The sequence below is a fragment of the Diadema antillarum genome, unplaced genomic scaffold, assembly GCF_040938485.1.
Source record: "Diadema antillarum isolate AM-2024a unplaced genomic scaffold, OU_Dant_1.0 seq00000358_RagTag, whole genome shotgun sequence".
Classification (NCBI taxonomy): Eukaryota; Metazoa; Echinodermata; class Echinoidea; order Diadematoida; family Diadematidae; genus Diadema; species Diadema antillarum.
In genome coordinates, this window is record NW_027271364.1 from 1,377,644 (window position 1) to 1,390,897 (window position 13,254).

General features: G+C 37.9%; 1 protein-coding gene across 1 annotated transcript in view; it reads right to left on the reverse strand.

Moving 5' to 3' along the window:
- The window catches only part of LOC139731131 (uncharacterized), a 65,690-nt gene that overhangs the window by 20,432 nt on the left and 32,004 nt on the right, over positions 1–13,254 (reverse strand). The window contains exons 4-5 of the mRNA XM_071642014.1: positions 7,294–7,455; positions 356–470 (exon numbers count right to left, since the gene is read on the reverse strand). Coding sequence (XP_071498115.1) covers positions 356–470; positions 7,294–7,455 — 277 coding nt within the window. The remainder of the gene's footprint in view (positions 1–355; positions 471–7,293; positions 7,456–13,254) is intronic.

Below are 13,254 nucleotides of genomic sequence, written 5' to 3' on the forward strand. Positions count from 1 at the left end.
TGCTTGAGAGTCGACAGACTGATTTATGATTATATTCAAATGCTTGATATGTTATACCATAACAGTTTAAAAGCAGTGGATGTTTCTAGCAAACCAGGTGGGTTGGCCTAAGGATCGCCTACCATAGCAGTAACTTGTAGATTTCAAGTATTCAACCAAATTCCATAAGAACAGATAAGTATCCAACAGTTCATTACCAGGTCAGGAAAAGAGGTGTGGGGGGGGGGGGGGGAGGAAGAAACATCTAGAAATTTGAATATATCAATAAAGGATTATTTCACCTTCAAATTTTGTCACAGTTTTAATTAAAAAAAAAAAAAAATCAGATTCGGAAAATGTTTGTATTTGTGCTCACCTCCATCAATCTCTCGATCTTTTGCGCCTCTCCCGGAAGCAAGAAGGACATCTGGAACTTCCTCAGCGCCTCATCTATGCTCATCCCCTTGAAGTCCATGGCCTCCACAAAACACCTGATGACGAATAATTTATGGGAAAATGGTTATACGATCCAAGTAAAAGAAAGATGATCCTCATATCACACAGGAACATCAACTCCAAGGACTACACAGTGCCCTGGAAATGAAAACACTGTTAAGTGATACCAACGGACTACAAGCTTCAATAATCAGCTCATTTTTAGTAAAAATACAAGGGGGGGGGGGTGGGGAATACCCCATAGTCTAAACCAATGTGCAGTTCTGGTTACAAAGTTTATTTTGATAAAAGCTGCCTGAATGTATTTTTCTCATGGGATGATTATACATCAACCACACACACATACCCTGGTAATATGGGATTTGTGAGAAAAAAGGCAAAAAACTCAAACATTGCTGGGTCCATACTACAAGAAAGCTTTGAGAAAGACTAAAGTCAATGTTAGTGGTACCGTAAATTTGGTGTTTGCTTCCATGAAGAAAGGAAGAAAGATCAGTTATTTTATCACTTTAATTACTCAGCAATTTCCATTTGTGTGTTATGTGATATCTTTTTTAAAACAATTGTAAAATTTTAGGGGAAATTTAGCAAGATTTTGGAATGGACCACAACTACTGTAAAACTGGAAATTTTTGTGTGCATTTTAATTCTTGTGAATTTTGCGAGAGCCAAGATTCTCAAAATTAAAATGCTTGCAAAAGTTTTCATCTACTCTATATGCACTGAATGCCAGTGGCAACTCGCGAAATGTCAATGCTGCGATAGAGGCCGTCGGCTCCAATTCGTGCAAATTTCATGCTGCGAATATTTCTTGCTTTACAGTACTGGTAAAACATGTCTCCCAAGGATTTCACTGAAGTCTTTGTCTACTACCTTTCAGTGCAAATTTGAATGATTCCTCAAATACACATTTAATCATGAGATGAAACACATAATGTAAAGTGTACAGTGTACTTCACTCGCAGCTGTAACTTTGCAAAAGGGAAACTTTCAGCATTGGACAATTAAGTTGCAGAATGAACTGCCAAATATCACTCATAAGTGATGCCAAACATCACTTATTTTCATGCATGTAGTCACATTATAGTGCTCATGGCAATGAGCCAAAAAAATAAATCCTTCAGTCACACGTAAAAAATGTATTCCCTCTTCAAGAAAGAAGCTGTTTATGTTAGAAAATATGTAACGGTTGGCTTGCTGCTGGGTTACCTTTTGATACGACTGTAAAATTTTGATACATGTTGTAACTAAAAAAAAATAAGTGATTATATGCAGGGTGTGGCTATGATTGTTGATCATCAATCATCAGCTTTTGACAGCAGCACAGAGTTTAACAGTAATCTCTGAGCCACTTGTATTCCAACATGTAGTCCCATGCATAGGAAAACATGTTGTGCACAGATGGACAAACTGTGACAGATGTCAGCCACAGGAAAGCCTGTGGCCATGACCTCACCCGTTCCTTGGTGTGATGGCACAGCTGCACTCACAGGCAGCTTTTGGTGCTAAAAGGCCGTGGGAGAATTGGCACTTGGACCAGGGCAAGGGGGAAGTCTGCTTCGATCTGTTTACAGGCTAACATACACACTTCTCCCACGGATCAGATCTCAGAATATAGGCACTAGCTGCCAGACCAAAGTCACCACTAAGAATGGGCAGGAAATTCGCACAGCAGCATTTTCATGTGGTTGCTTCATAGGGCACTGTGTATGTAATTTGCAGACTACGTACAAGGCAAGATATTGAATAATTAAGAACTAGCAATAGGGATATGAAAGAGTTAGCAATAGGTATCATGTCTAAATGAGTCAAGTTTTACCCTGCTATCTTGAAAGGTCTGTAATCATTCACTTTGTAACAGTATGATCTGAGAGAAAGTACTGTCACTTGCATATATTTCATTGTGCATAAATAGTACAACCGCAATAGTACAGCCTAAATCCATTTGAAAACACAGTTGAATTTATCTATCACCCCAAAATGCCTCAAACGTGTTTAGGATCGTGATTCTGCCTCAGAAAATTTGTTAGATAAACTCACTCCTAGAAATGCCATTCAAATTCCAAGGGCATTTTTGAACAGAATTTGAGACCACAATTGCCTTTCTGAGAGTAGATATAGGCAATGCTGTTTTGAAACTTGTTTGTATCTCCGAGCTGCCAAGGTCACCTTCCATACAGTATGCAACCTGCAGATTGCGACACGGGCCTCAGTTTACCTCTGCTTCTCGGGTCGAAATGCGCAAAGCAGCTGCGCGGTGACAACACTCCTATCGCGATTCGATGATGGGTAAATAAACGCGGCACCCCGAGAATCGTGTTTCAAACAACGATCGCAAACACCATTCCAAACGCGTTTTTTGAAACATGATTCTCTCTCTCAAGTTAGATAAATGCAGCCAAAATCAAACAAAAATATATCCTCAGCTCCAGGCACAAAAGGAAATCAAATTCAGCTGATTACAAAGCCTATTATACAATATATGTGGCTAACAGGAAGAAAGTTTGCCTCCTTTTGTGTCTTTATCTCTGCGGTTACATAATCATGGAACTGTACTGTTTCCTAAATACATGTACCAAAACATGTGTACATGCTGTGTGCATCTGACCATATAACCTTCAGTTACATTGGCAGTTTCGCTAGAACCATGACAAAGAAGCTACTGATACACAGTTGTATACATGCATTATGGAGGAAATTAAGTACGGGCGACAAGACAGGGTACATGGAACGTTGTCTACAACAGATCATGGTGTTGCGTCCATAACGCTCGTAGGGACATCTCTTCATTTGAGAACAGACGGGGAATTTGAGATAAGAGAGTCCGAGGTCAGGTGACCATGCTGCACACGTAGCATGCATGCTTCGGCATGTGACTCAAAATTGTGCACAATGTAGCCTGCCTGTGTTTATAGACCTCCCACACCTCTAAATCTTTCTCCTTCGGCACATGCGTCAGATATAAAACTAAAATACACAAATGATTGAATGTCTTCTGAGTGACTAACTTCTCATACTTTAGTTCTGATTTTTGCAAGTTTTTTTTTTTTCCTGCTCAAAAGTGAATGAGATGGTGCCCTCAAAGGAAGTTTACACTTTTGTACAGAAATTCCAGTCTACCTGGGTTAAAAAAAAAGAACAAAATGATGCACATTTTGTAGCATAATTTATCCTCATCAACCACAGCTGATTAGATCTGACATTACTATTGCTTTTTGTACTGCTCATATTGTATTAATATTCCCTCGAAATTCTTTCTGCGACTTTTCGTACAACTGAGCAGTGTCTGGCATGAACGGTTAGAATGCAATTTATTAGCCCACAAACAAAACTCTGGGCAACGTGATTTTCAATAAGTTTAGTCCTTTGATTATTCTCATTAACAGTCAGCCATCTTTCCTGTCTGTTTCATCCATAGCAGGGACTTTCCTCTATCCTACTTCCCCCCTGCCCCCCCCCCCCCCCCCAACATCAATGTCTAAAATGATGAGTCATTGGAGTGGAAAGACCCCCCCCCCCCCCCCCCCATGCACACCGGAAGAGTTTGTATTTCCTACACGCAATCGATCTACCTCCAAACTTCCTGCTTGGACCCAATGCACGTTCACACCGCCTCAACAGGTACCAGAGATGAGCTATCCATAACACACTCTTATGATTACTGGTGAGACCATTTCAAACGTTGAGTTCAGATTTTTTAGCACCCGAATGCCATATACATTTCTGCTGTATCCTGTTTTCTATACCTTGAATGAAAGCTTTCGATGGAAGTCCCACTGAGTGGGTGAAGTGACGTAAGAATACTACATTTTTCAGCAAATTCAGAGAAATTGACAAAGAGACAGAAAAAAGTCAAGAGATTGTTTGTGGGATTATTGCTATTCACAGCATGCAATGAAATATCACTCTTGTATCATTTTTCATATATATATTTGTTTCTCCAGCAGGAATACGAAAGGGAGACAAATAAACAGCCTCTGAAGTCAAAGTACTATACACCAGGAAGACTTCTCAGATATAAAATAGGTGTAGTTCACTGAAAACTTCCATAAAATCCTGACATGTAATCTCCTTCTCTACATGACGGTCTTTAAATAAAAATACCAACTAACATCACAATGACTCCAAATAGGACATCATGCTTCTCTTTATAAATAATCATGTGTTTTCCAGTTCTATGACAAGATAGAGTACCATCTGTTTTGAGAAAGAACTGAAAAAAAGAAGACATCTTACTCATTATTCCGATGTCTTGCATTTCCATTTTGGTGTGATTATTCACTAATTCCCTCAGACAACCTGTTTGTTGTAACTACGTCAGTGGCATGAGGAGGCTGAGGTTTAACGTCCTACTCACACTACGCTGCCGTAGACACCAATTAAGTTTTTTGTTGTACACATCCTGTAGCAAGGCTTCACTTTTGTTTTTATTCTAATGTGCGTGTGTGTCTGGTGTTTGTTTTTTTTTCTTCTTCTCGATGGCTAGTTTTTACCCATACTGGATTTATTAAAAAATGGGACTTGCATGGACCTGCATCTTCCATCATTTATGAACAAATTTCAAAAGATTTCTCCCTGATACATATCTTCCATTCATAGCTCTACCTGGGAACTCACACCTTACTCAATGCACCCTCAAAATCTATGTTTGAACATTTATGTCATTACTTCGCACAAAACTGAGGATATTGAGAGAGATGAGGCTGTTTTTTGTTTGTTTGTTTTTCCTTTGAAAGGTCCACATGAAGGGACAGGAAGGTGTCTTTGTCCTTTAATGACATTTGTACACATGCAGGATATAGTGTCAACTTTGGAAGTATATTGGTACTCTTGTATTCTCAAAACAACTATGACATGTATACACAAAATATTGCTTTCTTTTGCTAGAACCCTGACAAACTTCCATCACACTAGTGCTAAAAGGGTAAATGCCATTGTGGCCCTATATCAAGATGAAATATGTGATTTGATCAAACATACAAATTACATAATTTTATTGCTTTTCGCACCTCCTCAGATCAGCCTTCTTGAGTCTTCCATTGGTTCTGTTCGAGTACAAAACAACCAGCAGTTGTAATCTCATGGTAGAAAAGAAGATTCCGGTCACAAGACGGCAAAGTGTATCACTGAATCCCTTGTGTTTTTCAGTTTTGGTAATAGATATTTTTAGGACACTGGGCCAAGCAGATAATGTGTTGTGCTGTTTTGCTTTCCTTTTTTTGCATAAGTCTTTATGTTTGTAGCTCTGGTGAGGAGTGGGTTTCCTCCAATGGGATTGTATGTCACCACAGGACCCACAACAAAGGAAACGATTTAGGGGAATTTTGGTATCTCTCTACCCACTGATTTCCCAAGTCATTTTCTTGATCCGGGGTAGACTTATCGAAAATTGGAACAACAGGTTGGCACCGAACCACTTCTGGACTTGAGTGTGATTTCACCCAGTTTCCATTTCTTTTCTTTTCTTTTCTTTCCTTTTTTTTTTTGGGGGGGGGGGTTGTTTATGTAAAAGGGTGTGATCACTGGTGTTTAGTTTCACAATTGGCCAAGCATCGCTTTGATTTCATTTTGTCAAGGAACAGAATGACTCACTGGAATAGGAAGAGAATTATGTCTGAAGGTTGCATATGATGCTTCAATTTCAAAGTGATGTAGCGTACATATATATTTAATGATGGGCTCCTGATACTGATTCAAGGATTAAAATGTTGTGTGATTTCACTCCAAAGTGTACTATGCCATAAAGGCAACTCCTTTTGCTTTTGTGTATTTAAACTTGTAAGTTTGTTTGTTTTTTAAACCACATTGGTGCATCACAAAATTATCAATAAAAAAATCAGCATTTCTTTTTCCCATGGCTACTGGCAGTATTTCCTTCTGAGGGGCCTCACAAGTCCTGCCAACTTCTGGCCAGCACTAATTCGGCATCAGGCACAGTTTCAAGTGAAATTGGAGGAAACCTCTGCGCATCCAAAAGTGGGCTGTATCCTTGAGCACACATAACACACACACACAAACACATACAGTGATAAATTGAGAGCTTTACAAATCAGTGAATGGCAAGTTCCATGCCTGCAATAATGTTGTGCTCTGCTAAATTAGCTCATGATTTGTTCAAATATTTCTTATCATTAGTACTTGACACTCCCCCCTCTTGATGTTGCTGTATGGAAAATTTGTTTCATTTGGCACGATGTGCCCTAAATATCCTGTTTGGCATCTATGCTCTCGGTGGGCGATATGGGCTCTCTCTTCTTGCCAGTGGGCGGCATTGATTATTTTTTTCCTTGTTTGATCATTTTTTAACCAATTAGGAAACTTACTACAAAATTCTATTTGGAGAACGATGTCTTCAACATATTCCCAGTTTCAAAAGGAACTAACGGTGATGAAAAGAGAGGCAATCTTGTTTACAGTCAGTAGACTTCTAGGTGTTTCTATATATGAGTTGCTGGAATGTGATACAACTCCTGACCCTGAAAATGAACATTTATCCTATGGCGGGACCTATAACAGGATTTTGATGATGGGAAAACAAACACAGAATAGAAAATATATGTTCATTAGTAGGAGAAGAGGAAAAAATGGGGAAATATGGTAATAATAATCACTGGTCATTACTAAATTTAATTCACAGGAAAACTGTAAAACCCAAAACATTAGTGGCAGGAAACTTTCCTGAATTTGAGCTGACATCCTTTTTCGCGGCACGGAACTTTTGCAAATTGGCAACTGGTATTTGATGCATTGTGTACACAAAAAAAAAATGTTTGTGTGCACTTTACTTTCGTGTATCTTGGCTCCTCAAGAAATTTGCAGAAGTTTCATGAACGTGAAAATTTTACAGTATATACTCACTCTAGCACCATCATGTTGAATGCCTTCTGAAGGTTGCCCAAGTACTCGCCAATCTTCTGCTTGCTGAAGCCTGTTCGCTTGAGGAGGAAGCGGGCCACGTCCTGCGGTGAATTCTCAATGAACCGGTTCTCGATCAAGAACTTGATGCCTTTCTCTGGTTTCCTGTTATTTGTGGAAATAACGGGGGGAAATGTGAATGAGGAGGAATTCGGTGAAAGGTGGAAAGATGGAAGACTGGATCAAATTGCTTCAACACATGAAGGGTAATTACCGCGTTTTTAAAAATCAACAGAATTTTTCATCAGAGTAACAATGATGATGATGATGAATACAGCCCTGTTATGTCTGAAGCCAGTCACATTGATATTGCTTTGATCATAATTTCACCATTTTTGTAGGAGGAAACAATTCTCTACAGACATTTAATGTCGTACCATTAATTCATTCCCTTTCGTTAGCTGCCATGCAAAATCTGACCTTGATGAATACGAGGGTGCATTCATAGATGGGCAGAAGATATTACTATTCTTTAAATACTCACCACATCATCCCCCCCCCCCCCCCCTCCCGCCAAAGGTTAAGACTTGCAGAGGGGAGAAGGTGATCACTGTGCTTCGAACAATATTGTTCTGGCTAACCATTAACTGGGTATGCTAAAAAAAAAAAAAAAAAAATGCTTAAAGAATAACACAGATAGGCCTACACTCCATGACAGTTCTAATGAAAGACATTGTTCACTATTGCAGTCCTCTGGCACTTAAAAACATACAAATCATTCATATTGACTTTAATCACAACTTTGGGAAATAAAGAATTAAGAAGACATTTTATCACAAATATCACTTTAAAAATGATTTGAAAAATTAAAGGAATTAGTTATACACAAATCTGTTCAGATAAAGACATGAATATCAATCTTCAAATCAATGTAAACACATATCAATCAAATGTGAATATATTTGTAATTGATAAGACAAGGAGGGAAAAACATGTTTTTTCTGTCATGTCTAGAAACACTCAGTAGTCCTCATACATTCTCGACAAGCTGCAAATACAAGCCCTATAAGCCAAAGGAGACTTAAAAAAAAAACCCCACAGGAGTGTCATTCTTTTAATTTCCTAACAGCAATTTCTTCCTTCTAAGACTACATTCAATGAAGAGAAGAACTACACACTGTATGCATAAAGGGATGAAGTCTGCTTTCCATTGCTCAACGTGGATACATATTTGTTATATCTCATGTTCACACATTATGATATGAAACTATGGTTTTGTATTAGTGTTATGCTACTTCCTTGTTCTAATACCCTAATGAACTGTATATTACTACAATGTTACAAGGGATGGTACTGTATTGGTGGAAATGAGAGTTGGGCTTTTAATTTTTTTTGTGAAATACCAAGAAAACACTTATGATTTAGTACAGAACAGACCATTTTAAAGAGGAATTCAAAGTTTATTTGATGAAAATCGGGTTTGGAATGACTGAAACATCCAAAAACAAAGGAAAGCACAAGTGATCGTAATAAAGTGTTTTATTAAACTTTATTAGAATCACTTTTTTTGTGGATATCTCAGCCATTTCAAAACCAATTTTCCTCAAATAAACATTGAATTCCTTGTAGAATTACATGCTCTTTCATATTTCATAGAAGAGGTTTCTCATTATCTCACCAAAACATGTTAGAAACCTGAAATTAGGTCTCAACCAAAACTATATGATCCCTTTAAAGGGATCGTATAGTTTTGGTCGAGACCTTACTTCGAGTTTCAAACATTTTGGGGTGAGATACTGAGAGAGCTCTTATGAAATATAAAAGAGCATGTAATTCCAAGAGGAATCCAGTGTTTATTTGAGGAAGATTGGTTTTGAAATGGCTGAGATACTCAAAACAGAGCAATCTTAGTAAAAGGTGGGACCCAACTTTTATTACGATCACTTTATTTTACTTTGTTTTTGGATGTCTCAGCCAATCCAAGACTAATTTTCATCAACTTTGAATTCCTCTTAGAATGGTATGCTCTGTACCATTTCATAAGTGGTTTCCTGGTATCTCACAAACAGTTAAAAGCTCAATTCTCATCTCCACCATTATCATACCATCCCTCGAGGAATCCAGAACAACTATTACGAAGGACACATTGCTGCCACTGCAGGAATAACATATATGTCTTGAGTGGTTTCTCTACTTTGTCGTGAATAATTCAGTAACCAACATTGTTGTTGGTAGCCCAGGAACAAAACATTTGAAATGTGGTTTGTAAGGCTTTCACTATCTAAAGGGCACTGATGAAAAAAAAAAAAAAGTACACATAACCTGGTAGGTTTATTGCATGAGTGCTCCCTTGATCATCTTACATTATCAGAGATTACCTATTATCATCTCCCTCACAGTAAAGTGATCTTGGAATGACTAATTAGCCAATAAATGTTGTTTGAAATCCATTCATATTTTATCTGATTGATTCGCTGGCAAAACCTCCAAGTGATAGAAATGAATCATGTTAACCACGACATGAAACTGGTCCAAGCTATTATAGCATGAGAGATTGGTCGTGGATGTGGAATCTGGCTAGATAAGCGAGATCTCATACAAGATTACTTTCACTGTCACAGCTCTTTTTTCTTCCTTTTTTTTTGTGTGTGGAAAACATTCATTTCTGAGGCCATTACTCAGGGAAATATGTAGTGTATGGGCGTGTACAGTAAGTGTGTGGGGAGTGTTAAATGTTTGTGTCATGATGAAACTCAGTATTTGAATGGAGTTTATTTTTCTTTTAATAGTGATGTCACTTAATGTGTTCTGCTGCACTTGGGATGCTAAGAAAAGATTGGAAGGTGGGGCTTACTTTCATTTACAGTTTATAGCTAATGCTAATCATTTTTGAAAGATGCTCCCTTATTTAACAATTTGTGTTTCAAACATCTGTAAAACTAAAGGGAATACAATTCATTGTGTAGCTTGTTGAGACTCCCCTCTGCAACCATGAATATGCCACACATTGAAATTCCATCACATAGATTGACTCTATTTTTCATTCATTATAACATGAAGACACTGTAATGTTGATAGAAAATGCAAAAATTTGTAGGGAATATTTACAACAATATTCAAAGATACTGTCAGCAAAAATTCTATAATATGGCACCCTATGCAATCTCAAGTAAACTTTGGTGAAATATGGCATACAAAACACCTTCTACTGATTAATCTTATATTTTTTTATTATCTATCACTTTAAAACTTTTAAAGTTTGGCAATCATATATTGTAAATCCTAGCCAACGCACAACTAGAAAAACTTGGGGGACCTTCTCATAAATGTGAACTAGCGACATTATAATTGCTTCAGTATCAATGGTCTGCATCTATATCACAAGGCCTTCATTTCTCGAGGCATGCGTTAATTACACTCTGTAGAAAGAGCCATGGAACATATATCATTGCGGCACTGGGCTGACATCGGATACTGCATTCACTTGCCAGTTATGCCAAAGGGGAAGTGCTTGTGAATGTTGGCAGGATATCACGGTTGCTATGCGTGTCCGTCTCTGTGATTGCGGAAGTGAATATTCTCCCCTCTTCCATCCCCTACTCTCCTCTGCACGCAGCTAGACCAATTATTAGCAAATTGTTTGAAAGTGTGTGGCTTGTTAATTCGATTTCGTTTTCATTTCTGTTTTTCAACTTAATCATTGAAAAATTGTCCGCCCTCGACTGGTTATTTGTTTACACATATTTTTGCCTCATCCCAAACAACAACAAAGTCTCCAAAATCAAGAGGCTGTAGTATGGGGGCAAAAGCCAAACAAACAAACAAACATACCAACATTTAGAGGTATCCCTTTGAGTACCATAGTGCAGCTGCAGTACACGACTTTAGAATCTGATTTGCAATACGTCACCCCAATGCATTGTAGTAACTTATTTCTGCACTGCTAGAAGTTAGATGATATAGTGAACTCTCAGTGGGCTGGAGTAGAAGAACTAGGCCTATAGAGTGTAGTACAGTGGGTCTCAACAAAAAGAACATGAAAGAGCTCCAAAGGCACTCTTCAGCACTTTGCATAGGAGTTTTAATCCTAAAAGAACTACATATCTAAATACCACTGAAATTGTATTGGCCTACAAACAAATCACGCTATAGGCAATGTTATGATATAGGTAATATCATTCCCCCCTCCTTCTAAAAGAGGCAAGTCAAGTGCTCTTTAAAGGACAAGTTCACCTTACTATACACAGGGATTTGGAGAATGCAGCAATATCATTAGAACACATCAATGAACGTTTGAGGAAAATTGGGCAATCTGTTCAAAAGTTATGGATTTTTGAAGTTACAGTTCTGCCATTGCTGGATGAGAATCAGTGTATGATGTCACATGTGTGGAATGATATAAAGAAGATATACAGAACATTCAACATATTTTCACTTTTCTTGCATAATAATAGAGCACATGACACTCCTCTTTTAGAAGGCAGGGAAAAATAATATTAACCTTAACATCGTCAGCAGTGAGTCAAGGGAATGAGTTTTTCTTTCTTTTTTTTAATGAAATTTTGTAAAATTCTCTTTGTATTTTCCATATATCCTTCTATGTATGTGGCATCATTCATGGTAGTAGTCTTCTCATCCAGCAGGGACTGTGAAGAAACCTTAAAAATTCATAACTTTTGAATGGATTGTCCAATTTTCCTAAAACTTTCTGTGATATGTTCTACTAATATTGCTGCATTCACTCAATCCTTCTGTTTATGAAGGTGAACTTGTCCTTTAATTATGTGAAAAAAAAGTGAAAATGTTGAATTTTCTTTATATTTTGTCTATATCATTCTACACATGAGACAGCACAAGCTGTAGCAGTTTTCTCATCCAGCAATGGTGGCACTGAAACTTCAAACATTCATAACTTTTGCCTGGATTGTCCAATTTTCCTGAAAAACTTTCACTGATGTGTTATAGTAATATTGCTACATTCTCTCAATCCATGTGTATATTAAGGTGAACCTGTCCTTTAAGCTCTTTGTCTACCATGTTCAAATGCCCTACTCAGTCGATGGTGTGCCAAGTTTGCATATTTTTCTCAAACACACAAACCTGGCAAAACCGATCGATAGATCGCCAAAGACCACAATACAAAGAAAGCTTTACTCGTGATTTACTTCCTCACACAGGATCTTGCATTGTGTGGTGATTGAATATCAAACAGTGTTCCCTGTTGAATTTTTGAGTAAATTCAAAGTTTCTGTCACTGTTTTGTGTGTAAAAGTCATGCCCAAGCAATACTGCAGCTAGTGATCATTTGAAAGCAAAATCATCATAGACCTGTCATAAAATTTACATCAAAGCAATGCTTATAATTTTCTCTACAACTTTGCTAATTGCACGTCCAGCGTATAAAATATCTATAAACATTTACATGGAAATGATAAACAGAATATTTTCTCAATGCATGACTGCATTGTAGTCTCAGAATAATGTGGCACACAGAGGCTTTACACTGTGGCTCATAAAGAGTTAACAGGCTACCTTCCTTGTTTGGTTAAAGCCACAGTACAAGCAGCAGAATATGTCACAAGTTTTATATGACCAGTGAGGAATTAATCTCAGTTTTTATGAGCACTTGTTCCCTGCCTGACTAGACAGACCCTTATCTGATCAGACATTTACTGCAGCATCGATAAGTCCGCTTTAATTAAGAAACTCCACCCTGGATCTCCGTACATTCCTCAGATATGATACTGCATGCAAAGACGTATTAAGTCAGTATTTTGAAGTCCTGCTTGGACCAACCATTAGCTTTCCCTGTAATCTTGGTCCGTCGTGTATGCATCCACTGCAGGGGACATTTTACGTGACGTCAAACTGATTTCCTGTACAATCGATCTTCCACGTTCAAGTTCTACGACAGTAACCCCGAGCATACCGAAGGCCCCCGAGTTCACGTATCTGGGTCGTGCA